Source organism: Apis mellifera, linkage group LG7 (genome assembly GCF_003254395.2).
Source record: "Apis mellifera strain DH4 linkage group LG7, Amel_HAv3.1, whole genome shotgun sequence".
In the NCBI taxonomy this organism is placed as follows: domain Eukaryota; kingdom Metazoa; phylum Arthropoda; class Insecta; order Hymenoptera; family Apidae; genus Apis; species Apis mellifera.
Genome location: NC_037644.1, coordinates 8,431,684 through 8,458,029, shown reverse-complemented (window position 1 = coordinate 8,458,029; position 26,346 = coordinate 8,431,684). Strand labels below are relative to the sequence as shown.

At 33.1% G+C, this 26,346-nt stretch overlaps 3 protein-coding genes across 3 annotated transcripts; 1 reads left to right on the top strand and 2 right to left on the bottom strand.

Moving 5' to 3' along the window:
- Window positions 1–1,230: 1,230 nt before the first annotated feature.
- On the bottom strand, window positions 1,231–13,126 carry LOC408935 (high-affinity choline transporter 1). The gene is made up of 7 exons (XM_392464.7): window positions 12,737–13,126; window positions 12,020–12,348; window positions 9,514–9,884; window positions 8,292–8,596; window positions 7,222–7,501; window positions 5,971–6,188; window positions 1,231–5,688 (listed from the first exon to the last, which is right to left on the bottom strand). The coding sequence occupies exons 3-7, from the start codon at window positions 9,785–9,787 to the stop codon at window positions 4,969–4,971; spliced, it is 1,797 nt and encodes a 598-aa protein (XP_392464.3). The 5' UTR covers window positions 9,788–9,884; window positions 12,020–12,348; window positions 12,737–13,126; the 3' UTR covers window positions 1,231–4,968.
- On the top strand, window positions 11,069–17,750 carry LOC100576263. Its single transcript, XM_026441698.1, has 6 exons — window positions 11,069–11,157; window positions 12,017–12,099; window positions 13,307–13,423; window positions 15,952–16,263; window positions 16,902–17,098; window positions 17,464–17,750. Exons 1-5 carry the CDS (start codon window positions 11,069–11,071, stop codon window positions 17,039–17,041), a joined length of 741 nt encoding a protein of 246 aa, XP_026297483.1. The 3' UTR covers window positions 17,042–17,098; window positions 17,464–17,750.
- A 2,935-nt stretch (window positions 17,751–20,685) lies between these two features.
- Window positions 20,686–24,927, bottom strand: LOC551661. The gene is made up of 12 exons (XM_624050.6): window positions 24,913–24,927; window positions 24,695–24,818; window positions 24,240–24,386; window positions 23,593–23,771; window positions 23,266–23,472; window positions 22,922–23,143; window positions 22,495–22,687; window positions 22,205–22,415; window positions 21,822–22,128; window positions 21,606–21,751; window positions 21,150–21,366; window positions 20,686–20,935 (listed from the first exon to the last, which is right to left on the bottom strand). The coding sequence occupies exons 1-12, from the start codon at window positions 24,925–24,927 to the stop codon at window positions 20,720–20,722; spliced, it is 2,184 nt and encodes a 727-aa protein (XP_624053.4). The 3' UTR covers window positions 20,686–20,719.
- Window positions 24,928–26,346: the final 1,419 nt, after the last annotated feature.

The window sequence follows — 26,346 nt, the reverse complement described above, 5'->3', positions numbered from 1 at the left end:
ATGAATAATAATAATAATAATAATAATAATAAATTTTCCATCGAAACGAAAGGAGCGGAATTGGAAAAGCGCGAACCGAATCAACCCCCCCATCATACCCCTCGAAAGGAGGAGCAAAGTTTCGCTCCTTCGTTCTTCAGAGCCTGTAATTTATTTATTTTGTAAAAATAAATGCTTTTTGTACTAATAATAAAGCCGCTACGCTGAAAAAAAAAAAAAGAGTCGTTGGATGGATGCTCTCGTCACTGCCTACCTTTTCTTTTCTTTTTCTTTTTTTTTTTTTACAGCTGCACACACATAGGGACGAACAGGAGGGAGGACGAGGGAGGAATTGTCTATAAGACGATTCCGACTACTCGTCGAGTTGACTGGGGAGGGGGGTGGTGTGTACGTTCGGTGTGTGGTCGATTTATCGATTCCCCTAACTCGAATACCGGGAAGGCATGAATAAGTGAGAGCTCTTCCTATTTCCGTCGTAACCCGGCTAAAAACACCTATCAATATCACAACCTACGTCCCCTTACGTCGATTCGATGGAATTACAACACCTGTGTGTCCTGACCTATTTGCCCATTCCTTTCTTCGAATCCATTATAATCCCCTATATTTAATTCAATTTTTGATATTAAGAAATAAGTCAAGTTTAAGTTTAACCTCAATATATCCTTTTCTTCTTTCTTGAACATCAAAGATATTCAAGATCTAACCGAATATATCTACATCTCACTATTTGAAATTTTTTTTCTTAAATTATTCTCAAATTATTCGTTCGCCTCGAGGTAATTTGATTGAAGAGTGACAGAAAGTGCGTTTTTATACACTGTTTTTATTTTTAACATTTACAATCAACATCGCGTTCACTTTCTCAATTATACACGTATAATATGTCGTATAATACAATATAACGCTTTCGTGATACATATACATGGATATGCTCTTATGGGGATGAAGTCGGGCGTTTTTTTTTTTTTCTTTTTTTCTTTTACACATAGTATAATACTCTCTCTCTCTTTATATATATATATATATATATTTATATATATTTATACATACATATATATATATATATAATAGATAGGCGTCCCAGGCTTGCGAGATAGGACGAAATAGGTATACAATTAACATTAGGTTTCGCGAATTCAAAGCGGTGGAGCGTTGAGCTCCATGCGTAACACCGGATTTTTTTAAATTATTAGTTTCGCGCCCATCGATCAGTTTCGATTTCAGCCATTTTTTTTTTGTTCGGCGTTCAGGCAGCCTTGTTCATTGCTCGCAATTTCTCCTTTCTTTATCTCTCGATCTTTCTCACGATCCTGCCACCCACGAATCGTTCGGTTATTAAATTAGGAGGATACTCGTTCGAAAAAAAAAAAAAGAAATTGAAAACTAGAGAGGATCCTCCTAATTCCCGAAATAAAGCTTCGAACCCCATCGATCCCTTTTTTCTGCGAGAGGATATTAACCACGTTTTATATATATATATAATACGTATATACATATCTTATATATATATTTATCTTCTTTTTTCTCTTCTCTCCCTTATCTTATCTAATTATATTATACCTAAATGTGTATATGTAGAGCACGCATCGTGATATAGGTTTCCCGTTACATCGTTACAACGCACGATATTTGATATGTATATAGTAACCGTTATAGTGGCCGTTTCTCTCTCTCATAATTAACACTTTATACGCCACTACGAATAATAACGGATGCTTTATCGCACGGATGCATCTAAACGCAATATTTGTTCGCATATCGCGAGACAACTGTTTTATCTCCCCATATACATGATGATATATATATATACGATACACGACGAAAGATGGAAGCGTGGATAAAAAGAATTATTTTTCTTTTTTTTTTTTATGCTTGCGAATCCGTCAACTTGTCAACTCTGTTTGAGAAATAATATCACCTTTCTTCCATTTCTGAAAATTTCAGAGAAGTGAAAGCAAAATAAATTTCACAATCCGTATAAAAACTAGTAATTTATATATATATATATATATATATATATACTTCTTCTTCGATTCGACGATATTAAATGTATCTTTGAATTTTTCAACTGTTTCCTTTTATTATCCCTCATCGAGAATTTTTCCATCGAGCAATTTCTCTCATCAAAGAAACGTTTTACGATCATCTAGCTCTACTTTTCATTATATGTATATAAAAAGAATAATTGTTGACTATAAAATGTTTTATGTTTTTTTTTTTTGCGCGTGGAAATGTTAATAATTTCCAACGATCTCGATATCATCGAGTGAAAGTCTTTCGTAACAACCGCGATCGAATAACAACACATATCAGAAAAGGAAGATGGGTTTGCGAACGCGCGAGACGTACACACGTGATACATGAGATCCTTCGTATAAGTCTGAACACGGTAATTTCACCGTCGTGCCAAGACGCCTCGCTTAACAAGCGACGAGACATCACTTCCGTCCGGAACTAACTCCCTCGTTTTCTTGAAAAAAGAAAAATCGTACGTATTTCTCACGAGTTGACAAGTTGAGACGGCAAGACAACGTGTGTATACACGTTTACTTTCAATTTCTTTCTTTTTGTGAATTTGTAACGATGAACAATAGATGAGAATTTAAAAAAAAGTAATTCTTAATGCAGTTTCGATTTAGAGAAATGAAAAGATTTATTCTTCTTTCTTTTTTTTTTTTTTTTCTTTTCATTCTCGTACGATATCGTCAAATAATTTGTACAATACAAATGCAATGCATTCTTTCGAGATTCATCCATGGATAGAATATTAACGAAAACGGGGTAGGTGAGAAATTTGTTGTTAAAAATTCCATATACTTTTTTTCATCCGCGAACGAGAGAAATATAATTCGGAGATCGAATAAGTAGGTGTCTTACCTACTCGATTAAATAATACGCCACAACTTGGATTTCTCTCTGATACATTTTTCTTATATATATATATATATTTTTTTTTTTTCTTTTTTTCTTTTTGGTAAAACAGATGGGATGAGCAACTCTATGCGACGAGCAGTATAATACCACTACATAGGCGTTACGATCGTTTCGCGAACAATGTGACGGCTACGTTTATTAAACGATATAGTTACATAAGTCATCTCTACTCTGATAAACCAATTTCTCGAAACCAATAACAGCAGCGATAATTCGTATCTTCTTTCACGTTAAAAACTACGGAGTTTTAGTCTTCTTGTATGTACGTGTGTGTGTATGTATGTGTATGAGAAATCACTCGTCTCGCCGATAATGTCAATTATATCGTACAATGTGTATGTATGTATGTATGTGTGTGTATGGATATATATATGTATATATACTATATAATAAACACAACGAATCCGATGCAACAACCGATTCGTCCGTGAATCTCGATCCTTCACGCCGACTCACACGCATCGTGATTCATTATAGAAAAAAATTTATAGTTGAAGCAATATTTGTACAAAATTGTTCAACGCGTATTATCGAATAATGATATATTTTTAAGGATCGATATTATTTCTGTCCAAAGTTTATTTATATTATTTTATTATTTCTGTCAAAAGTTTATGCGATTAGACTCACACGTGAGTTCAATTTTTTAGAATTGTTTTAGAGTCGGGCGAAGAGTCTCGAACAGCTTGGACGAGCGGCTAACTTCGTGATAACGTAAACAAAAGGCGCGTACCACCGTCGCCTTTTATCTCCTTCGCGCGTGACCAGAAGCAGAACGGGAAGAACGATCGATCGCAGGTAGTAGAAAAAAGCCTGTTAATCGTTTGTTATCACTTTGTCCACTTTCTTCCTCTCCCGCTCACTTTTACCACAACTCTTCCATAACCGAGACTCGACGCAGTCTCGAGTGATAAAATTTCACATGGGGGATGCGACATTTATTAACATGGTGCGAAGATGAAGAAGATGGAGTCGAGTCGTACAATGGAAGAGGTTCAAGTGAATCTAACAATCGTTAAAAACAACAATTCTAAAAATTCTCGATATGTATAACATTAATTTATATAAATCCCTATACGTAAAATATCGATCGAGTAAGCCGCTCGCCACGATTCAACTCGTAGAGGATTCTTTTTAATTATCTCTCTTATCATTAATTGTAATAAATCCTCTGGGATATGGGGAAGAGGAGGGAGGGACGGATCGGTCGTGCATCAAGACGTTAGTTTTTCTCAAGCAATTCGATAAAACTCTAAATACATGGCGTATACGTGTATATGCGCGATTACGTGTGCGATTACGCCCTCGTAATTGCGTATATATATGTACGTGTTTGTGTGTATGTATATATATATATATTATATTTCTCAAAAAAAAGGAAACAGATCACTAGGCCTAATTGGCGGCACAGGGGACAAACAAAACCTCACCAAACCGTCCAAGAAGCTTCGATTTCTCTCTCGAGTATTGCACATTTCCCCTCTTCCAGTTCCAGTTTTCGCTCATTCATCCCCTTTCACGCTTCTTTTCTCTCACAGTCGTTTGAAGAGGACGAATCAGCATTTTCGAACGCAGGTACATGAGCTACACAGAACTGTGATCACTTAAATTACGCGTAATTACGAAAGGAAAATTCGTAGAAGAACTTGGAGCAGATATTGGCATATGTGTTTCGTAGCTTCGTGGACGTAAGGGGATATATAATAAGAAATGTAATACGAAAAAATAATTTGAAACTATTGAATTCAACTCGAAGATTATTTTTTGAATAAAAAAAGAAAAAAAATAGAGACACGCGAATATTTCTTCCATCTGTTTCTCGATTTAATTCCAATATTTCTCCTTTTTAAATTTTCTCTATAAATTATTCTTCAACTTCGTCTCTTCCCAGAACTCAACAATGCGAAGACAGAGAGAGAGGATAAGAATGAAAGAAAACTATTCGATCGACGAAGAAAAGAAAAGAAAAGAAAACAGACCTGCACCGCCGCACTTATTGTTGGTCACAGCATCCGAACACGGAACCAGGGATTAGAACGCGGTGCTGGATTGCGGCTGTCGTGGCACGTTCGGGCCGTGGGGCACCAGGTGGGCCCCGGCCCCGCCGCCGCCACCCCCGCCGACAACAGCTTCCGGTTCCCCGGCCGCCTTGTCGCATCCCGGCTCCATGTCGTAGTCCGGCTCGAGCGCAGGATTCACTCGGCCGTTCGATTCGTCCTTGCTCCCGTACAGCCTGCCTATACCGGCCGCGAGCACCGCCATTTGCTCGCCCTCGGCCGGGTCAGGGCCGACCCTCTCCACGTCCTCCGGTATGTTGACCACGCACCTGAAGAAGTCGTATCCGGGCGCTAGCCTGCCGGTAAGGAAGGCCACCTGGGTGCCGTACGAGACGCCTATCAGCGTAACCAAGGACATCAGCATGGCCATCGTTCGGAACGGGAACGCTTGAGTGTTCGTCTCCTCATCGTAGCCCGGATAATGGATTAGGGCAGGTAAACCCATCAATGGCTCGCCGCCGCTGATCCTCACGATGAACGCTATTATGTAAGCGGCCAGGCTGCCGTAAGTGTTGCAGTACTCTTTGAAGTGGACCACCATCAACAGTTGGGGGAAGAGGATCACGTAGACAAGGTCCGAGCACATGGACCAGAGGCCGTAGATCGAGGGTATCGTCAACGCCATCACCGTGCTCAGCACCCCGACCACGCCTATCCCAACTCTCATCACCCAGATGATCTCCATCTCGGACGCCTTCGGGTGGATTCAGGAGCCAGGATAAGAATTCACGTACAAATTGAGCATCGTATGTTCGAGTTTTTCGAAATTGTGTGCGTGTGACTAGAGATTTCTTTTTGATTGATGATGGATGCGAGATCCTCGATTCCTCGAACGGAGTTATAATATTTCGAAGGGATGAGAGAATGAAAGGATGAAAGCATGATAACGATAGTGAATGACGATGGTACGTGTCTCTCGACACGCATACGATGTTTGTCGAATGTGGAATGCCCGGCCGTCTGTGCAAGAACTTACCCTCTGGCGGAAGATCAATTTATAAACGTTTCTGGCGAACATGGAACTAGCCGAGAGGATGCTACTGTCCGCCGAGGACATCACCGCAGCTGACACCGCACCTAACCCGAAAAAGGAAACGAAATCCGGCGTCAAGTACTGCAAGACCATTGGCAGAATCATGCTCGTCTCTGCCTCGGTGAAGGGATACGGGCCTGTGTACCCTGTCTCGTTCCAAGCTGGAACAAAAATTTTTTAACGCCTCTTATTTCCTAATTTCTTTCAACTTTAATTTAAACTTAAATTGCACGAATCATTATAATAATTAATCAATTTACATGTTAAGTAAATTGTTACTTAACATTTAACAAAAGAAACCTGATGGTATCGTAGATAAAAGAAAACTAGGAGATAAGAAACTATTTGTCTTTGTGCCCGGTGAGTAAAGAAAAAATAAACGCGAGATAGCGATACAGTGTGTTCCGCATTAGTTCCAGCGGTTCCATTGTGCTCAACTCGTGTAGCGCACGAGCCGCATTATCACCCTCGCCCTCGCGCCATATGACAGGATCCCACGCTATTGTACACGCTGTGGGATATCAAGCCAACCCTCGCCCACACACCCTTCCGTTACAACACCGGCCCGCTTAGACCCGTGGAACCTTGTAAATACCAGTAGTCCTCTGTCTGCAGTGCCACCAAATGTCAAGTAGGCTACGAGCGCGAGTTAGGTAGAAGGGGATGACGAGCAAACCGGGTCTAATTCAATCCCCCTTCAACTTCGGGAACCCATGAAAACGTGTTTCTCTTCCCTTCTCCCTGGTCGAAACCAGCCAAGTAGGAGAGAGAGAGAAAGAGAGAGGGGATGAGTCGTTTATTATTAATACAATGAAATTGGAATTTACTACTCCTGAGCGTAGAAAATGAACAGCTGGGGGCGTACCTTTTGAAATTTTTATTCATCAAGAATCTTTTTCTTTTCGGTTCTTCTTTTCGTTGGGAAAATTCTGTGTGAATTATCTACACGTTTTTTTTTTTTTTTTGATAGGGAGAAAGGTGAAAATAATTTTGTTCGAAGAAAAATTTAGAGATTCTTCTTTTTCTTTTTCTTCCTTCTTTAAATGACAATTTCAATGTGCAGAAAGGATGTTATAATGTGAATTTTATATTTGTGAAAAGTATATCTTTTTATCCAATCAAGATAATTTTGAACGAGCAATAAGAGAGATAGTTGATTAAAATTTGATAAAATGGAAAGAGATGGATACTCACGCGTTGCTTTGGCGATTGCACCGATCAGGACAGGTGGTATGGCCATGATAATGCACCCTATCGCGGCTACGTAGCTCAACACTTGCGCTCTTCCAGCAGTCTTCGAGGACAGGACACGTTGAAAGTATACTTGCCAAGGGATACCACCGAATATCAACAAAAGACCATAATCCACGTAAGACCAGTATTCCCCAGGCTTCACTTCACCGATCCAATCCACCTCCATAGACTTGAGAGATTGCACCTTTGGATTGGTCCAAGCGAATGGAATGCACATCCACTATGTAATGAAAATTACACGTCTTTTCTTATTAAATATACTTTAGAAATTTATATTTTTAAACGATTAATCAATTTCGCAAGCTATCACATTTAATTAAATGAAGTTATGAAACATATTTCTAGATTTCGAATTGAATTATAAAAAATGTAAAAATAGATGTAAAGTGAATATTACAAGTGATTGATATTTATAATAGTTATCTCGAAAAACAACCTAATTTTTCATTACAGCTAATGAATGATTGCCAAAATAGATATAATTAAATCAGAAAAAATGATTTTTAAAATGGAGGAAAGAAATTTACAAGAAAAATATGCCGAAACTTTGGCGAAAATTAAATATAAGATAAAACAAAAAATCGATAAGAGAGAATAAAAAAATTCGGGGGAGGGGAAATATTGTAACGTTTCTGCGAAAAACTATATCTAATACGAAATATAAAATGTTACATTGCTCGTAAATTCTTCAATCTGATGAAGTTCGAAATAAATTGATAATCTGATAACGTTCTGGAAGAAAGAACTAGGTCACTGTCTACACGGAATGAATTTGGTAATATATAAATACTTCCAGTACTTGAGCCTCTCTATCGATCTGCAAAACCAACTTTTAACACAAGATAATCAAAGTACAACATTTCGTAATCCAATGACACTTTTCTCTCTGTTAGAAACGAAATTTATTTCTTTTTTTTTTTTCAGACGATTCGTGAGCTTATTGAATCTTAAAGCAAAGAAAAGAAAGTATAAAGTGTTCGATTCGAAATTTTGAGATGAACTTGGCTTACCAATCCTATGAAGATGCAAAAAAGTTGAATAACATCGGTGTAAGCGACAGAGTAAAGACCGCCGAATAGCGTGTAGAAAACGGCGATACAGGCGCTCAAAATAACCGAGGCACTCTGATTCATGTCGATGATGACTGCCAGCGTCGCGCCCAGAGCTGCGAGGATACCAGCTGCCCAGAACACCTCACCGCAGAGCGCAGGAAGGAAAAGAAGACCTCCCATACGCTCGCCGAACGCGTCTTGAAGAGGATCTAACATCGTGATGTACCCCTGTTCTCGCATTTTGTTCGCGAAGAATATTCCACCTGCGTTGCAATCACCGATTGAACTTATATTAGAGGATTAAAGGTATTTATGGTATTAGGATTTTTTATAAATTTTTCATTTAACAATTTTGGATAAAGAAAATGGTTAATTGTTAAAGCAGATATTATATTATTTTCGCTGTTATAGAAAATTGTCATACATTTTTTACACGATTGTTCTGTAAATAGCTCGCACATAGTTTCAACTATGGACTATGGTTGTAGTCACATGTTTATTCTTTCTCGAGGCCACGTTGGAAAGTTAGTTGCACGTACAAGTCTTGATTGCAAGTGTTCTATACTACGCCGTTAAGAATTATCAAGTTCTCGAGCGACTATAAACTTCTTCCAACTACGAAGGAATAAACATTGGGAGATGTTATCAATTTATCCAACGTTTTATCGTTATAATAGAATTAAATTTAAATCGAAATTCTCGATCAACTTTGAACCAGTATTAATTGCAAGCTTTAAAGAGAGAAGAGAAGTGAGAGTTCTTTTATTTATAATATAACCATATTGGATTCTTTAAAATGCATTTTTAATAATTATTTGCCTTTGTATCTAATTAAATATCATCACAAAAGTACTTCTTCGAACAAAGACAAGCGACAATCAAAACAGCTTCTTATTTTAATTCAATGCAATTCATCAAAACTTAAAGAACCTCTTTAAATTTCCTCTATCAAGAATGAATATGCACAACAAATAATACATAAATTTATTTTTTATAAGAAAAATACCAATGTTACAGATCGATATTTCAATCTTCTCAACACAAATATATATCCACGAGGATATAATAAATAATTTCTAATTTCAATAAAAAATAATAAAATAAAATAATAAATAATTTTTAAAGAGAAAATCGAAGAAAGGAATCGATTGCTTGAAGGAGATTTTAAAAGGGAACTTACCGAAAACGAGGCTGAGCGCGTATCCGAAAGGCGCTTGACACCAGACCAGGCCCCTCGTGTAGATGGCTTCGGCGGTGCCGTTGATGTACCCGCCTCCTACCCAGGTCGCCGTCATCGTGAATATCCCTACGAAGAGGCCGATCGAACGGCCGGCAAGCATCACCTCCTCCTCCGAGTCGTTGCCAGCTTCCTTCTTCCTTGCCGCCCATATTCCGACAGCCAGGATGAGAACGTAGAAAAGGACGATTGACACGATACCGGCGAAGTTGATCATCTTCGGTGAGTACGGGTCCACTTGCGTGAACTCGAACTGGCGGAGACGCAAGTCCGGCAGGTATGGCGGTCGATCCGATTTTGGGAGATTCGGATACCTGCCACCACAATAATGTATCGATCGATCCTCGTTGAAAATTATATATTTGCATTTCGAAAGGGAAGGGAAGAGATATTGGTTGCAGGATCTTTTATTAGGTATATTTATATTAAGGTTGATTCATAAGGGTTGCAATTGGTTGGTCGAAAGAATTGTTCAATTATTGGTGAGGAGTAGAGTGAACAATGTGATATACAGATATTTAAATTTTCTTTATTATTAGCTTTATAATGTTAACTGCACTATAAGTTTTCTTGAATTTATATTTTTATTTGTCCTGAAATATCTGTTTACTCGTTTCATAATTTGTGTACTTTATAGAAATATTAATTAATTCTGTTAAACAATGAATACTTACAATTTAACGTAGACGATGGAAGTAATTTTTATTGTTATTTAATATTGCTGTTTATACTTATATATTGAATTACTAAGAGTATTGAATAAAAATTTTATTCTTTTATTGACAATTTACAATTTGAAAAAGAAAAATATTAGAATATTAGAATTGGATCTTTCTTTCAATTATCATTCACTAATCCCAAATTTCAAAATGAAGTATAATTCTCCCATTTCAGCAACATAAATTAATATAATCCCAAGGAAATTAGATTTGCTGATTGATAGTGAATTGATAAAGTTCAAGGTCGAATATAGTAGTGAATTTAAGTCAACTAAGTGTCTTAAGAACAATACATTTTTATTTCTTTCATCATAATTAATTATTTGTTCCACTTTGAGCATTCGAATGTCATTGGACGGATACCATTAGAAAGAATCTATATATTTTTATTGAAGGATTCGATCAGCCTGGTGAAATTACATTCCGCTTTCCTAGTCAATTAACGCGATCCACTCGCGTCTAATGCGTGCAGTTAACTGTAAATTCTACGTTCTTACCCAGAAGGCATTTAATCGCTCGGTTGAGTTCACCCTCTAATCCCATTAGCCCTGCTTCACACTATGCAGGGTTAAATTTTCTATTTAAAAAAAAAAAAAAAAAAAAAAAAAAGGAAAAAGAAAAAAATACTCACAGCTTGCTAACGTAAAAAAGCATGATAACATAAATAAAAGAGAGAAGACGTTCAAGGCCTCGCCTATGGATTTACAACGAAATTAATTATATTAATTTGCGTTACGATTTAATTAATGGATTAATTTAAGGATTAATTTAAAATTCCTATGCTACAGTATAAAGATGATGATCGATTGGAATTAAAGGAATTGAGAACTCTTTGCTGGGATCATCAGCTTCAGATCGTTTTAAGAAAGTATATAGTCTTCATACAGTTCGAATTATATTGAGAGATTTTATACAGGGTGTTAAAATATTTGAGAGGATTAAAGATCAAAGCGAATGTATAGAAATATATGTTAGATAAATCGAGGGGGATCTCGCTCTAAACTTCGATTACTCGTAACTTTGTAATAAATAAAGTTTAATCGTCTATTTTTGCTTGCAAACTTTTTCATTCGTTTTCAGTCTCTAGAATCGATCTTTCAAGAATATCTCTACAAGTCTGCGATGATGAAAATATTTATAACATAGATTTTTGCTAATTAAAAAAAAAAGTAGTCCAAAAGGAAAGGATTCTTTAAAAACCCTCGTTTAATTTAATTTAATAAAGTTTCATTATCCCCAATCGTTTAATTACTTCCAAAGTAGAAACCTTGGTTAATGATAAGATCGTTCTGATAAAGAAAATTTCTCTTAAATTATTTCACATTTTCCAAGGAAATTAACAATTAAAAACCACCACCAAATATCTCTTTAAATTTCACGAAACTGAATAAAGTTCATTTCAAATTCCAAATGATCGAATCTAATTCCACCAAATTACGCCTAATTAATTATTCTATTTACAAATAATAAAAAAAAGAAATATTAATCCAATTCCATCTCTCGAGTCTTGGACGATCAAAAAATCTTACAGATTCCTTTATCCTCGAAAAAAGAGAGGGGGGAGGGGGAGAGAAGGCCACGTAACAACAAGTGAAGCTTATAGCAACGAGACATGCGTGATTAAATAGAATCTTCGTAGAGGGATAGAGATAGAGACAGAGAAACAAAAAGAAAGGAAAAAGAAACAGGTGTGTTTCCGTGCTTGGGTTGCAAGAATGAGCGAACAGTACCTCTGAAGACCCCGCGGGGTACAATCACGAAGTAGTGGGGGACAGCCTCACACGGGTACCGGAGGCATGTCCTGATGACGGTCCTTCCAGACGGCCGACGACGACGGAGGGTTGGGATTTGGGGGGCAGCAGTCACCCCACCGTAGCGAGGTCTTCTGGGAGGGGCTATTCCTTGTTCTAAACGCGAGGCCGCCCATGGGCGCTGATGGCCATCGATTTTCACCCAACTCACCAAACTTGCTGCTTCCCTTCTGCTGCTTTTCCTTCCTCCCCGATATTTCCCCCTCGGTTATTCTTCCACCGGCACCGATCACGGTACGGTCTTTCACCTGAAATAGATCGAGCTGGATCTTTCCACTTTATGCGTGTGTGCGCGCGTGTGTGTATTTCTGAATGTATTTCATCTCTCTTTAATTTTTTGCATCATCGAAATTGTACACGAGGAAGATCAATCGAATTTTATCTTCGAATTAATAGAAGCTCGTCTTACGTAACTATTGGATCGCGAAAAACAGAAAAACTATTTTCGATATACTCTTTTGTTCATCTTAACGAACTCGTGTACACAAAGAAACAATTCTATCCAGATTTCAAAGCCACAAAAGGAGGGAGAGAGTGGAGAGAGGGAGACTTTTATGGAAACGTCATTCTTCGAACAAGTCATCGAATTTGAGGAGGAAAAAAAGCAAGAAAGAGAGAGAAAGAATCATTACTTACTCGCTTTGCTGTTCGACGAACGAATCCCTTTCCAAAAATTCCCTATCTTCCACCACCTTTTCCACAAATAATACTTTCCCGCAACATTCAGAGATCAATCACTTCGACTCAGCGCGCGCCAACGGAGAGAGGGGGAGGGGGGCGGAGGGGAGGAAAAAAGCCGAGCAAATTGTATTGGCGCGAACGATATATCTCGTCGAATTATTATTCGCGTGATTTCGGTCGACGAGGATCGATGGATCGAGGAGGACTGACGGAGGACGACTTTCCTCGCCCTCCTCTTGCTCGTCGTCGTCGGCGGCGGCGGCGGCGTGGTCGGCGGCGCGCTCTCTAAACGCGTCGTTAACGGTCGTGGAGGCCACCCCGTACTGAACTGGTCTGTATCTCTCACGTAGTCAAGGACCGGCGTCGAAGGTATGGCTCCGTTGATATTGATTCGGCCCTCGTGACGTCACGCGGCCCCACGGGGGGCGCGACCCACCCTCCTGTCTCGCTCCCTCCGCGCAACCTCTCTCCCTCGCCCCACCACCACCACTCGCCCCTCTCCAACCGCCCCTGACGTGATCGAAGTCGGGGGGGGCGTGGACTGTGGAGACGGAGACGAGCCTGCGCCTCGAGTCGTCACTCGGGCTCCCCTTCTGGTCCACGCGTCCACCACCTGGACAGGTATCTCGGGGGTCTGCCAAGGTGAGTTGGGATAATTGTTGTTATGGTGTTATGCAAGTTTGGATGAGATTCGTCCAAGATTCGTTCTATTAGAGATTGTTGTTTGGTTGATTGAAACTTTGGCGTCCACCACCTGGACAGGTATCTCGGGGGTCTACCAAGGTGAGTTGGGATAATTGTTGTTATGGTGTGCAAGTTTGGATGAGATTCGTCCAAGATTCGTTCTATTAAAGATTGTTGTTTGGTTGATTGAAACTTTGGCGTCCACCACCTGGACAGGTATCTCGGGGGTCTGCCAAGGTGAGTTGGGATAATTATTGTTATGGTGTTATGCAAGTTTGGATGAGATTCGTCCAAGATTCGTTCTATTAGAGATTGTTGTTTGGTTGATTGAAACTTTGGTGGTGGTGTGTTTGTACAACAATGAGTATATATTTTCTAATTTTCATCTTGGTGTGGAGGTCGAGTTTGAAGGAAAGGTATGGTATTTTTAATAGGAAAGAATTGTTTTTTTGTAAGGTTGATTTTCTTTGACCTTTGAGCTGAGAGGAATAATAATTCTTCTAATTATGTAAGATGTATTTTTTCAAGTTTAGAATTTTTAATATTGAAAAATTTTTAAAAAAGAAGAATCGTATTGTATAATGGAAAAATTATTTTTCCTAGAAATTAAATGATATTTTTCTTATTCGCGAATTTATTTATACCGTTGGTGTGGAAAATAAGCAAGTTGGGCGTCATTGATCAGCTGTACGGGTCCTCCAGGTGAGACTGCGCGTACACGTAGGTAATGGTCGAGGGACGCGTCAATGAAGGTGAAGAGGCATATGACCTCGTAAACGAAACACTGTAAAACGCACGTTATATGATAATCGTTTTATCATAACGATGAATGAATCGATCGAAATAAAGTTTGATTGAATAAAATTTCGAATTTCTTTTCTTTTTTCTTTCTTTGGCAAACGAAAATAAAATGGAAAATAAAATTCATTAAACATTATCTATTTTTTTCTGCTAACGAAAAGAATCAGAAAGTAAACGAAATTGAAAACTTTTCTGTTCGATATTGATTAATTTGTCTTAATTTACGAATAAAAAAATATTCAAAGTATAATAATATATACACGATATTAAAATAATTTAATAAATTTAATTTTAATAATATATTACAAAAAATATTACTTTATTTCATAATTGATAAAATTACGTACTCGATAACTCGGTTCGTTCACCACGATTTATCACATCTTTCTCGAATAATCTGTCATAAATCTTTGCAACAATGGATAATTCGAAAAAAACGTGACGTAGCATAAATTCATCGATGGCGTAATTGCAAGGTAAACTCAGTGAAAAAAGTTCGAAATAGAACCGTTAACCGTATAATCATCGAATATGAATCATTCCGAATTGACGTACGAGTTTCATCGGCAAAATTCGTTCAAGAGACAATGCTTGGATGTGGAAATACAGCGAGGAAAGGGAAAAAGAAAAATCTGGGAAAAGCTATTAATGGTTGAGCAACGAATTGCACGGTGCTGTGAGCCAACAGAGGCAAAGTATGGACAAATATAGTTTGCCTTCTATGGTTCTATGTCGTCTCGATGGACGACAATGTCGAAGAGCAAATATAGCTGAACAAAGATGAAGGCAGAGAATGAAATCGAATCTTCCTGTATAACTCTTCTCTGCTTCTCTGCATGGTCGATACCCACTTGACCCACTCTCTTCAAAATCTGAAAACTGTACCTTCTGCCTTTTACATCACATCGCCCACTTCATCCCTTGTATCATCCCCGAAAACCCGATTTCATCGTAGATTAGATGTGCTGGAATACGGATTGATTAAAAGGGAACCTCCATTGTTCCAATTGTACATCAGATTATTTCGAAATAATATTTTTCGCGAGTTTTCCTTTTGTTTATTATAACAATAGTGGAAATAAAATTTAATTCTGAATAAGCAATAATAATTTTGATATTTAGAATATTTCTTCGAAAATGGAGAATTGGATGGATTTTTAATATTTCGAATACCTGAATATTCGAAAATTGTGTTTCCATTATGTCACCATTTCTATTTGCGACAAAATGTAAGCAAATAGAATTTTCTTTATCATAAATAGAATTTAATTTGAAATTTTATTTCTCAATGTTACTTTTACTTGTTGAAATATAAAATCAGAATATTTTTAATAATCGAATTCATTAATTTAATCCTATCCAATTTTTCCAACCTGTTACTACTTATAAATCCAGGAAAAAGATTCATGCATCACTTTATCCCTAACAATCTAAAATAAAAATCAATAAATTAATAATTAAAATAATTCTATAATTTTTCAAAATATATACTTATTATATACGCGATACACAATTTAAGTAATGCTTCGATTCATTAATTTAAAAGAAACCTTTAACCTTTTTCCATCATTTAAAAAAAAAAAAAAACTAGATTCACTCCGATATAAAATTTCTCGTATCATTTCCCTTAATCTCGCCCTAATTAAAAAAAAAAAAAAAACATGAAACAACGCGGCCCTTTTTAGGGAAGGGGTTGAAGCGAGGTCACCTCCTCTGTCAAGTGTCACATCAAAAAGTCAAGCAGCCCGCGTCGCGGCAACTTGGGGAATTGAAAATTGCCACGTGTCAGGTGAAGCACCGGACGACAACAACGAGGCACGTGCACGTCCCGAAACGTGGTAACTGGATACGTTGGAACCGGGTTCCACCGTGGTGGATTCGAGGGGTGATTCGAGGGTTCATGGCTGTTGGCCCATGCACGATGCCCATGCACGTAGAAAGGGGTGTTCTGTTTCAAGATACGAATCGCAAGTACACCGTACACGCTTGTAAGGAAGGTTAGGAAGCGTTGTTACTAAATTTCGTTCGTTGCGGATCGTCGTGTTTATCGTTGGGATTGTTGGAGGAAAAGGATTCGTTTTCGTAACAAGTGTACGCGAGAGACGAGATTTTTAACGATGAATTAAATAAAAAGTGAGTATTAAAGTTGTAAAGTTGCTTGTGAAAGTATTTGGACAATTTTTATTAGTTTTTAACTTAAAAAATATTATTTAAAGAGGTGAAGTTGTATTTATTGTATGATCTATCTTATAAAATAAAAATTTCTAGACGAAATTGTATATATAAAACGTGAAAGAAATTGTATTATTATTCTATATGTGGACAAAGTTTCATTTAAAGTCAGAATTTTTAGGTTAGGTCTAGGATTTCTCTGTAAAATAATCTTCTAATGCTTTCGATGTGATATGTTGTTTATAATAAATTTCGTTCTATGTAAGATAGAAGGTTTTGATTTATAAATAATAGCGATTTTTTTTTAATTAATAAATTTACTGTTACTTTTATCTTCGAATAAATTGTACAAAAAATTACGATTTATTTGAAATTAATCGATATCGAAGATTTTTTTGATTCAACACGCTGTAAGCAATCAAAAATGAGGCAGAGAAAATATTTTTCTGTTGATTTTCTGCAGTTTCGACTCGTGGACATTCTGGCATCAATTTTTCGAGAGATGACTTTGAAGATCACCTGGTAGCAGTAATGGCACTTGAGCGTCAACGAAAGTGGCAATTAGGCAAATGCAATGAAAAGCAAAGATCAATTTCATTTTGAAATTGTAGAACCTCTGAAAAAGATGGGAAGGAAACAAAAATTTAAATTAAATTAAGAGTAAATAAATTTAATATTATTAAATTATGGTTGATTATATTTTTGATGGATTTATTGATACTTTATTAATTAAAATTTTACACTAATTAAATTTATAAACATACTTTAATGATGATATAATTCTCACATTTTTTTTCTAAATAAATAAATTGATATTTTGATAAATTCAAAATAATTCGTGAAAAAATATTTATTTTAAAATGAAATGTTATAAATACACATATATATTTTAAAGATATTTTTTCAAATTTATTAAATATTTATAAAACTGTTATATTATCTAAATTATTGATATATATTCTCTAAATAATATTTAATTTATCAAATAAAATTAGTTTCTTTAAATTTCATTCCTATAATTATAGAAGACTGTACACGACCTAAATGATTATAAAACCATAAATCATTAAAAGTACCAAAAGATTACGCAAAATTGGTTATGGGAATTTGTGTACAAAAATGGCAATAGGAGAAACATGAGAAAAGTGGTAAAGATATATCTACTTTCAGTTAGAAATGAATATATGAAATAATTACAACCATGTGTAATTTAAGTAAGCGTCAGTATTATCATGAATAAAAATTTCCTACCAAATACGTATTTAAATCCCACTGATTTTAACTCGTCCTTAATTAAAGATATAATTACTCGAATTTTTACACCATGAATTTGTCAATTCTCTTGAAATACGTGTATAATTATTTCAATAGTGTAATTAAACATCATAATTCACATATTTAATTAATTACACTCAATAACATTCTTGTTCTTAATAGTTCAACAATAAGACAAAAAGAAAAAATAAAATATTTCCTATATCACATAAATGAAACGATTTCACTGCCATCTATCGTATTACAAAAGCTTTTTTCTTATCACCGAATTAATTAAATATTAAATTGTAGAAAATTGGATTAATGTCATTCCATACAAAGATGTCGAATGAGGTTAGGTTATAGGCATAATTTGATTTCGGATAAAGGTTAGACGGAGCGAGACGGAGATATTGTATTGACAGAGACAGAGCGATATTAATCCAGGATTGAGAAGAATATTATTAGATCGAAAGCAAAGAAAAAGGGAAGCTCCACGTGTAATTCGTGAATGATCGATGGCCGTCAAAGTTCTCGAAAAGATGTTCGATTACCGCTCGACACGATTTTTCTAAAGCAATATTTCTTCGAGGCAAAGGTTGCCTACGTTTGCTACGTTCAACAAGGGAAGAACAAGATGTTCTCCAAGTAGGAAGTAGTTGTCGATGGGCAAAGTGGGTCACGAGCTCTGACCTCCGCGTCTTTTTACACAACCTCTAGGACCCCGCTTCTCCACTTAATTACCTCCACGTCCTCCATGCGAGGCGAATTTTAACACGTAAAACGTAATTTACCGTGACGAGAAAAAATATTTCGGATAATGGGAGGACAAGGATTCGTCGTTGGGAGGAAAATTGTGCAACATCGTATTTCGATTCCATAATAGTTGTAAAGTAACTTTTCAAAAATCCTGATTTCATCCAACTTCTACTATTGTGAAAGACTTGGACAGAGATTTGCTATTATAGAAGATTGAAAAGAATCGTAAAAAATTGAACTTTTTCCATAATATTTAACAAAGATGAATATTCCTCTTGGTATGGAAGAAAAATGATTCGATGATTTATAGAGTGTAAGAGAAGATTTGGAATTTTTATCTTCTAATGGTACATTTATCTTATGAAATCATCAATTGAACTAGATTCTGTTATATGGGGACAAAGTTTCTTCTCAAATATTTTTCAAAATTTTATGCTATAAATTAATTTGAAAAAAATTAAATATATATATCATCCTAGAAATACATTATAAAACTGAGAAATATAATATTTATTTTTTGTATCAAACATTAAGATACATTGTAATCTCAAAAGATAAATGATGAAAGTACTTACATCCTCGTTTGTAGTCACGCATGGACTAAGTATAGACAAGGAGAGCAAATAGCGAAAAAAGGACAGAGATATGGTAAAAATTAGGGAATCAGCGCCATCTCTAGAGTGCCGCAAATGAAACACATAAAGAAAGGACAGAAAATAATTAGAAAAAGATAAAGATATGTTAGAATTTTGTATCAGTACCATCTGTTGAGTATCAAGAGTATCTCTTTAAAGAAAGGTAAGGTAGAGTAAGAATTTACTATCAACGCCATCTCTTAGATATTAAGAAAAACATCTTTAAAGGAGGATAAGGTAGGACAGGAATTTATTATCAGCGCCGTTTGTTATGAAAATATTTTGCAGTGTATATAACAGATGGCGTTAGTAGTGAATTCTTACTCTATCTTACCCTCCTTCAAAGAAATACTTGAATAAATAATTTGAATATTTAAGAGATGGCGCTGATTGTTATTCTTTTCTCGTCAATTTTTCCTTGTTTATGCTTGTTTTAGAAAATTATTGCTTGTACTTGATTTTATTTGATTTTAATAGTTTTTTGTCTTAATTTATTGATCTACGAAATTTATTCAATTAAATTTTTATACATTATAAATATTTTTATCATTTTCTACACAATAATATTCAATATTGTCATTGTAATAATTTTTAATTGCATCTTTAAAACATTATAAATATTCACATATAATATCTTTTTAACATGTAACATCTTTATTTTAATATTAATTTTTTAATTACTTTTCAAATTAAAATAAAGGAAAATATATGATCAATTAAATATATTTATGATATATGTAAATAATATTTAACAGCTTATCATTAAACGATTAAAAAAAGAAACTAAAAAAGAATTCAAAGTTGTTTTTTTTTTTATTCATCGGATAATCCATAAAAGATCTTTTATCTATAAATAAACGTAAAAGACCAAAATAATCAAAGTACACATTAACATTAAGATTGCTTGGCAAAAAAAAAACTCAACAAACGGATTTGTAACTCAGGTAGAAAACGATCGAAGTTTATTACTGCTAAATCAAATATCCAAGGTCCAGGGGGTCGGATATTTAATCCCTTTAAGAGAGAAAGTTTCTATTGTCCCTTCGTACCACTAACGTCAGGTGTAGCTTAGAAAGAAAATGTTTAAAATTTCTAAATCATTTTTCTAAACTAGCTTCAAATTATAACTCTACTTTATAATTTTCAAAGTAATATTAATTAATTAAATCTTAATAAAATTTGCATAATATATATATGTATATATTAAAGATATTTAAAAAAATTCTGTAAAATATTTCAAATAGATAAATTTGGAACATTCTTACTTCATAGAAACATTTTGAAATAAAAACAAAATGCAATAATTAAATTGAATAATTTTTAATATAATAGTTACAAACAAATATATTAGTAATGTATTTATAAAAATTAAAAAAATCAATTATATTTGGATTTTTAAAAGAATAATATAAAAATATACAATTTAATAATATAATATTAATCACAAATATTTAATTATATTATATATATATATATATAAGAATCGACAACATAATCTGATTCACATAAAATATTTTACATATATATAATATAATACAACGACACAATTTTTATTTTATAATAAAACTTATATGTATAAATATATATATATATATATATATATATATATATATATATATATAAACACAACAACTTAGAAATGCATATATCTTCTGTTCTCTTTCATTAAAGATAAAGCACGCAAAAATGCTCGATAATCGATTTCCAAACGACCACCTCTTAGTACAGAAAAACATTTGTGCATAGCATCCAGTTCTCTCATGGTGATTAATTCTAGCATATCTCTAATAGACAAAGCTTTCATCAAACTTTCTTTTGAGACTGTACCAATATTTTCTTTATCGAAATTCTGTAATTTAAGAAGAAGATTATACATACGTATGTAAAGATATATAATTTCAAATCCAAATGAAAATTATTTAAAAAAAAATCCATTCATATTTAAACATTTGATATGAAATATGAAATACTATGAAATATTAATTATGCGATATTTAATTCATTCTTAAATATATAATCTAAAGATTTTAAATAGTTGTATAGTTGTACAGTTTGTTGCAGACCTTGAACAATTCTTCGAGGTTTGGTTCGTGTAATCTGCTTAATTTGTCTATTGCCACCGTTGCCATGTGCCTTTCCTCGAAATTTAAGAATGTTTTAGGGGAAGCTTCTGAAGGCACGTGTTGTACAGGCACTAAAAGCGGAGCCCTTTCCAAACTTCCCGTAGTAACAGCTTCTTCAACCGTTTCCCCAAATTTGACATAATCTACATAATCTGGCCTGCAAAAAAAAAAAAAATAATAATAATATATTGAAAATTAAATTAAACGATATTTTAACCTCGTTTGATCAAATATTGTAAATTACTTGAAAAATTAGATCTATTTTTATTAGAAGCTATAATTGGAATCTTGAAAACATAGAGGTTAAAATATTTATAATCACTTTGATTATATAAAATATATTATCTTAAGATAATTTAATTATTTATAAAATATATATATATATATATTGTATACCTTAAAGGCGACTGAAAAATGTCCATAATAGTTCCCATTTCTGTGCAAGACAAATTACAACGTAGTTGATCAAGCCCTCGCAGAAACTCTGTTCTTTTTATAACGTGTTCGTTATGTACGTCATATTGACGCATAAATTCGATAACCTTCCCATGAAAGTAAAAATATTGAATATAAAGGAAGAATATAAAAATATATTCACATTTTATGCTTTACCTTTATCCTTTCGCGCACAACTTTCGCTTTAATTTTGGCTAAAATTAAAAGGATATTTGTTTCATCATCTGTGAGCACCACTGGCGGTTTTTCAGCATTTATCAATCTTTTTTCTTTCAACATAGACTGATATAATGGTTCCTCGATTGGCAAAGCTTCTAATTCTTTTAAAAACCAGTTATAATTGAACCCTAAATCATTATTATATCTCTGCTCTAATGCAAATTGTTCTTCTTCGGATAACAATATAGCAGCAGTCGTTAAAACTTGGCGTAATTGTGAACGCGACACGTGACCTTTGTTATGCCTAAAAATTAATTAAAAAAACGTAAAAATATCTACTTTTTTTTAATAATAATAATGAAATGAAAATTAAAAAATACCGATCGTAATCCTTGAAAAATTGTTTTATCAAAATTCGTCTTTCATTGACGCGATATCGAATTTTCAACAATGTTTCCTCGCAAAGATCCCTTTTGCTTTTTTCTTGGCATTGCCAATCTGAAGTTCCTTTCCGATTTAACTCCTCTATTTCTTTTGGCGGTGATTCAACCTTCAAATTCGGCAATTTTTCAAGTTCCTTCACGGTAAACACTGGAAATGAAACGAAAAATAAAAAAAAAATAAAATAAATAAATCAATCACACAGTGTATAAAATAAAAAAAAAAATACCTTTATCAATGTCATCTTCAAATGTACGCCAGCACACACGATCTGGATCATTTGGATCTTTGTAAAGCGCAATAAGCGAGTCAATTTCCGTTTCCGCAAGATAAAGACGCCCCAAACTTGAAACCTGAAGACCGTCCAATCCTCTTCTAAAGTTAGAAACTGTCGTTTTACCCGCATTCAGAGGATCAAAATCCTGTTATCCAATTATAACCGTTAATTATTTATTTACTATTTGACATTGTTTATCTATGAGATAAACAAATTTCAAGTATGAATTCTGATATATTAATATAAATTGTATACACACATATATATAAAAATATCTTAAAAATATGAAAATTAGATTTTTATTGTTACTAAAAATTATATTATTTTATATAATATTAAAAAAAGGAAGAAGATTTTATTGTTTACAAATTATTATCACCTTAAAAAATTCCGAAACACGTATTCGATTTTCTAATATGTGTCTTTGAATACGTTGAATTATCTCCATCAAAGGCATTACAGTTTTTTGTTCTTCCATCACCGGATGAAATACCGCTTGCTTTCCAAATACTTTGCTTGGTATAACTCTACCAATTTCCGGCCTCGGAAGTTTCGGTAATTCAGCCGTGATAATACGACCAGGAAATTGATCAAGAAATTCCTTTTGAATAAGTGAAATAATTATTGTAATTTCACTTTGCAATTTATATTTGCCAATAAAATAAATTAATCTTTAGTGATGATGAATAATAAAGCAGAAATAAGTATCCATAAAATATTTACTCCGCCAAGAGCCAGCATTTGATGTTTATCAAAATACGATTGGACTTCGTCGATCGCCTTTAAGAAAGCCACATAATTGATCGTGTATGCATCTTTTGCGAATCTTTTTACGAGCAAACCAAATTCCTCGGAAGCAAGAAGAATACCTAAAAATTTTAGGATCCGTCCGAAATGAGTGAAAGTTACGGTTCCAGCATTTTTTGAAATCTGGATAAAAAAAGGAAATAAATAATAATAAATATTTATCATTCAAGGATAAAAATATAAGAGACGTAAAATGGGTTAATTTTTTTTTATTAATAATAAAAAAAGTTATCTCTTACGTACCAATTCGTAATCTTGGAAATAAGGCCTTAATATGAGCTTTCTTTTGTTCACAAGAACGGCAATTTGAGTAAGTATAAGGCATAATTTTCGAAATTCTGTTGCACTTAATCGATTTACGTGTTCTGGATCTTCCCATTCCAATCCAGTTACAAGTGGTTTGTTCTTGTCAAATTCAGGAACTATAGGAAAAAGCTATACTTTTTATTTAATTCTTTTATTTAATGTGTCGCAAATAGTAGTTAAATACGAATATTTATGAGAGAAAATAAATTTTGTCCCAACGATGAGTTCACTTAACGGTACCGAGTCATTATGTTAAATAAATACAAATTCTTTTCATGTATTCAAATTTTCAAAATTTACTTTTCTCATTACTTTATTATTTACTTTATTTTCTAATTATTTGTTTTAAATGAATAATAAAATATATAAAATAATATAATTATTTATGTATCATATAATACATAATATATAATAGTTTGTGATAAATTTGTAATATATATATATATATATATATATATATATATATATATATATATAATCCTTTTAAATATTCATAAATAATACATAAATAATTAAAAAAATTTTAAATTTATTTAATATTTTACTAACATTCTAACATTTTATTAAATTTAAATTAATCATACCACTATTGTGAATTATTTCGCAAAACTGTGTGTAAAATATTCGACCATCTTGAACACGAAAATAATCGGCTAAGTCACAAATTTCTTTGTCAGATAAACCAATTTGATCCTTTAGTGGGCCAGCCAATACCGAAATAAATTTTGACTCTGTGTATTAATAACATTATATAGTTCATATTCAAATTTACAATCTTCATTATATAATATTTGTAAATACTAAGTACATATCTGTTAAAAATCAATAATAATAAAATACAAATATAATATTGAATAATATAAAATTTTAATATGATAATTTAAAAAATATGTGCAATTGAAAAAATATAATTAAAAATGTTATATGGAAAAAAATTGATTATTAAAATTAAAGTGAAAAAATGAAAATTCGTAATTTTTATACTATATTATACTATTATTTATATTATATTATATTATATCATATTATTATACTATACCTGAAATCAAAGAATTATTATTAGGATCTAACGGTTTGTAAAAATCCCATAAATTAAAACCCACGCGAAATATTGCCGCTCGTATTTTATTACAAGTACGCCAAACATCTTGTAGCCTCAAAATCTATGGATTATTTATTAGATATGAAAAATTAAAATAAATTAAAATAAAAATATTTTTCTTTATTTTATAAAAAATAATAAAAATCTGACTTTACCTTTTGTTCAGGCATTTCAATAATTGAAAGAGAAAATATTCAAAAATTATATCATTACAAAAATTTTATTCTATCTAAAAATTTTACGATTCGCAAACTTATACTTCCATTTATAAACAAAAAACAAACGTTAATTGATAAAAATATAAAATATCTATTCAAAAAATAAATTCAATCATTTGATTATTTGTTATGTGATTATAAATATTAAAGAAAAATATTTTAAATAAATAAATAAAATATTTAATTAAATTTGACGAAAGGATAAATAAACATCAAATAAAAAGAACGTTCTGTTGTAATTATTATTATAATAACGAGTAAATAATAATATATAAAGAATTTAAAATACGAAAAAATTTCTTAATTAATAATAAATATTTTATTTTAATATTGTTTAAAAATTTTATTTTATTATATATAAATTTACACAGTATATTTTTATATCATTGAATGACTGAAGTACATACAACGACATCTAGATTGATACTAGCGCCAACTGTTAGCGTCTACAATGAGAACGCTGAATCAACGGTAAATATTTCCCGCTTTTATTAGATATCAACATGAAAATAAAATCTCATTTTTACTTAATCATTTTAATAAACATTGATACTCAAGTAGTAAAAATAAAAATATAATGATACAAAATTATTAAAATATTTATATCAAAATTAACTTAGAAGCAATATTTTATTGATTTCTTAGAAATTATGCGCATAGAATTCTGGGAAATGATATTGAATGGAGCTGGATCTTCTCTGAATTCTTATTGGCTGGCATATATTACTTAGCATTTACCACGAATCTTATTGGCTCTACATTTTCGCTCCATTCTCCACACAAGGCTAAAATTTTCGTATACATGCCATTATATTCACTATTGCCCCTTAACATCACTAAAATACTCGGCAACATTGATTGGTATAATAGGAGCGTAACAATGTTTTAAATTATTGGTAATAATTCATTGTTTTCTTGAAATTAAATTTTTTATGATAATTTGTATTCTAAGCAAAACCTTTTTTTACTTAATAATTATTAAAATATTTAATTATACATATAAATAAAATAAGGAATCAATTCATTAAAAAAGATTATTTAATGTTAATCATTTATTATTTTTCACAATAGTAACTATTATTTTTAATTTTCAAAATTTTATTTAATTTTATTTTATTATATTTAAGTTTAAGAAATCAAAAATTAAAAAGTAATTGTAATAAACAATATTTTGTGAGAAAAATATTAATTTCTTTTTCTTATAATTGTATAAAGTTTGTTATAAATAATATAACATATTTGAAAATTATTAACTAACCTGGTATTATATACTAAAGGTACGGTACTGCATGATGAAATCTGATTGGCTCAGATACCTATTATGGGGGAAGTAAAAGAGATTCCATGATGCTTTGCGCGGAATCTCCTGAG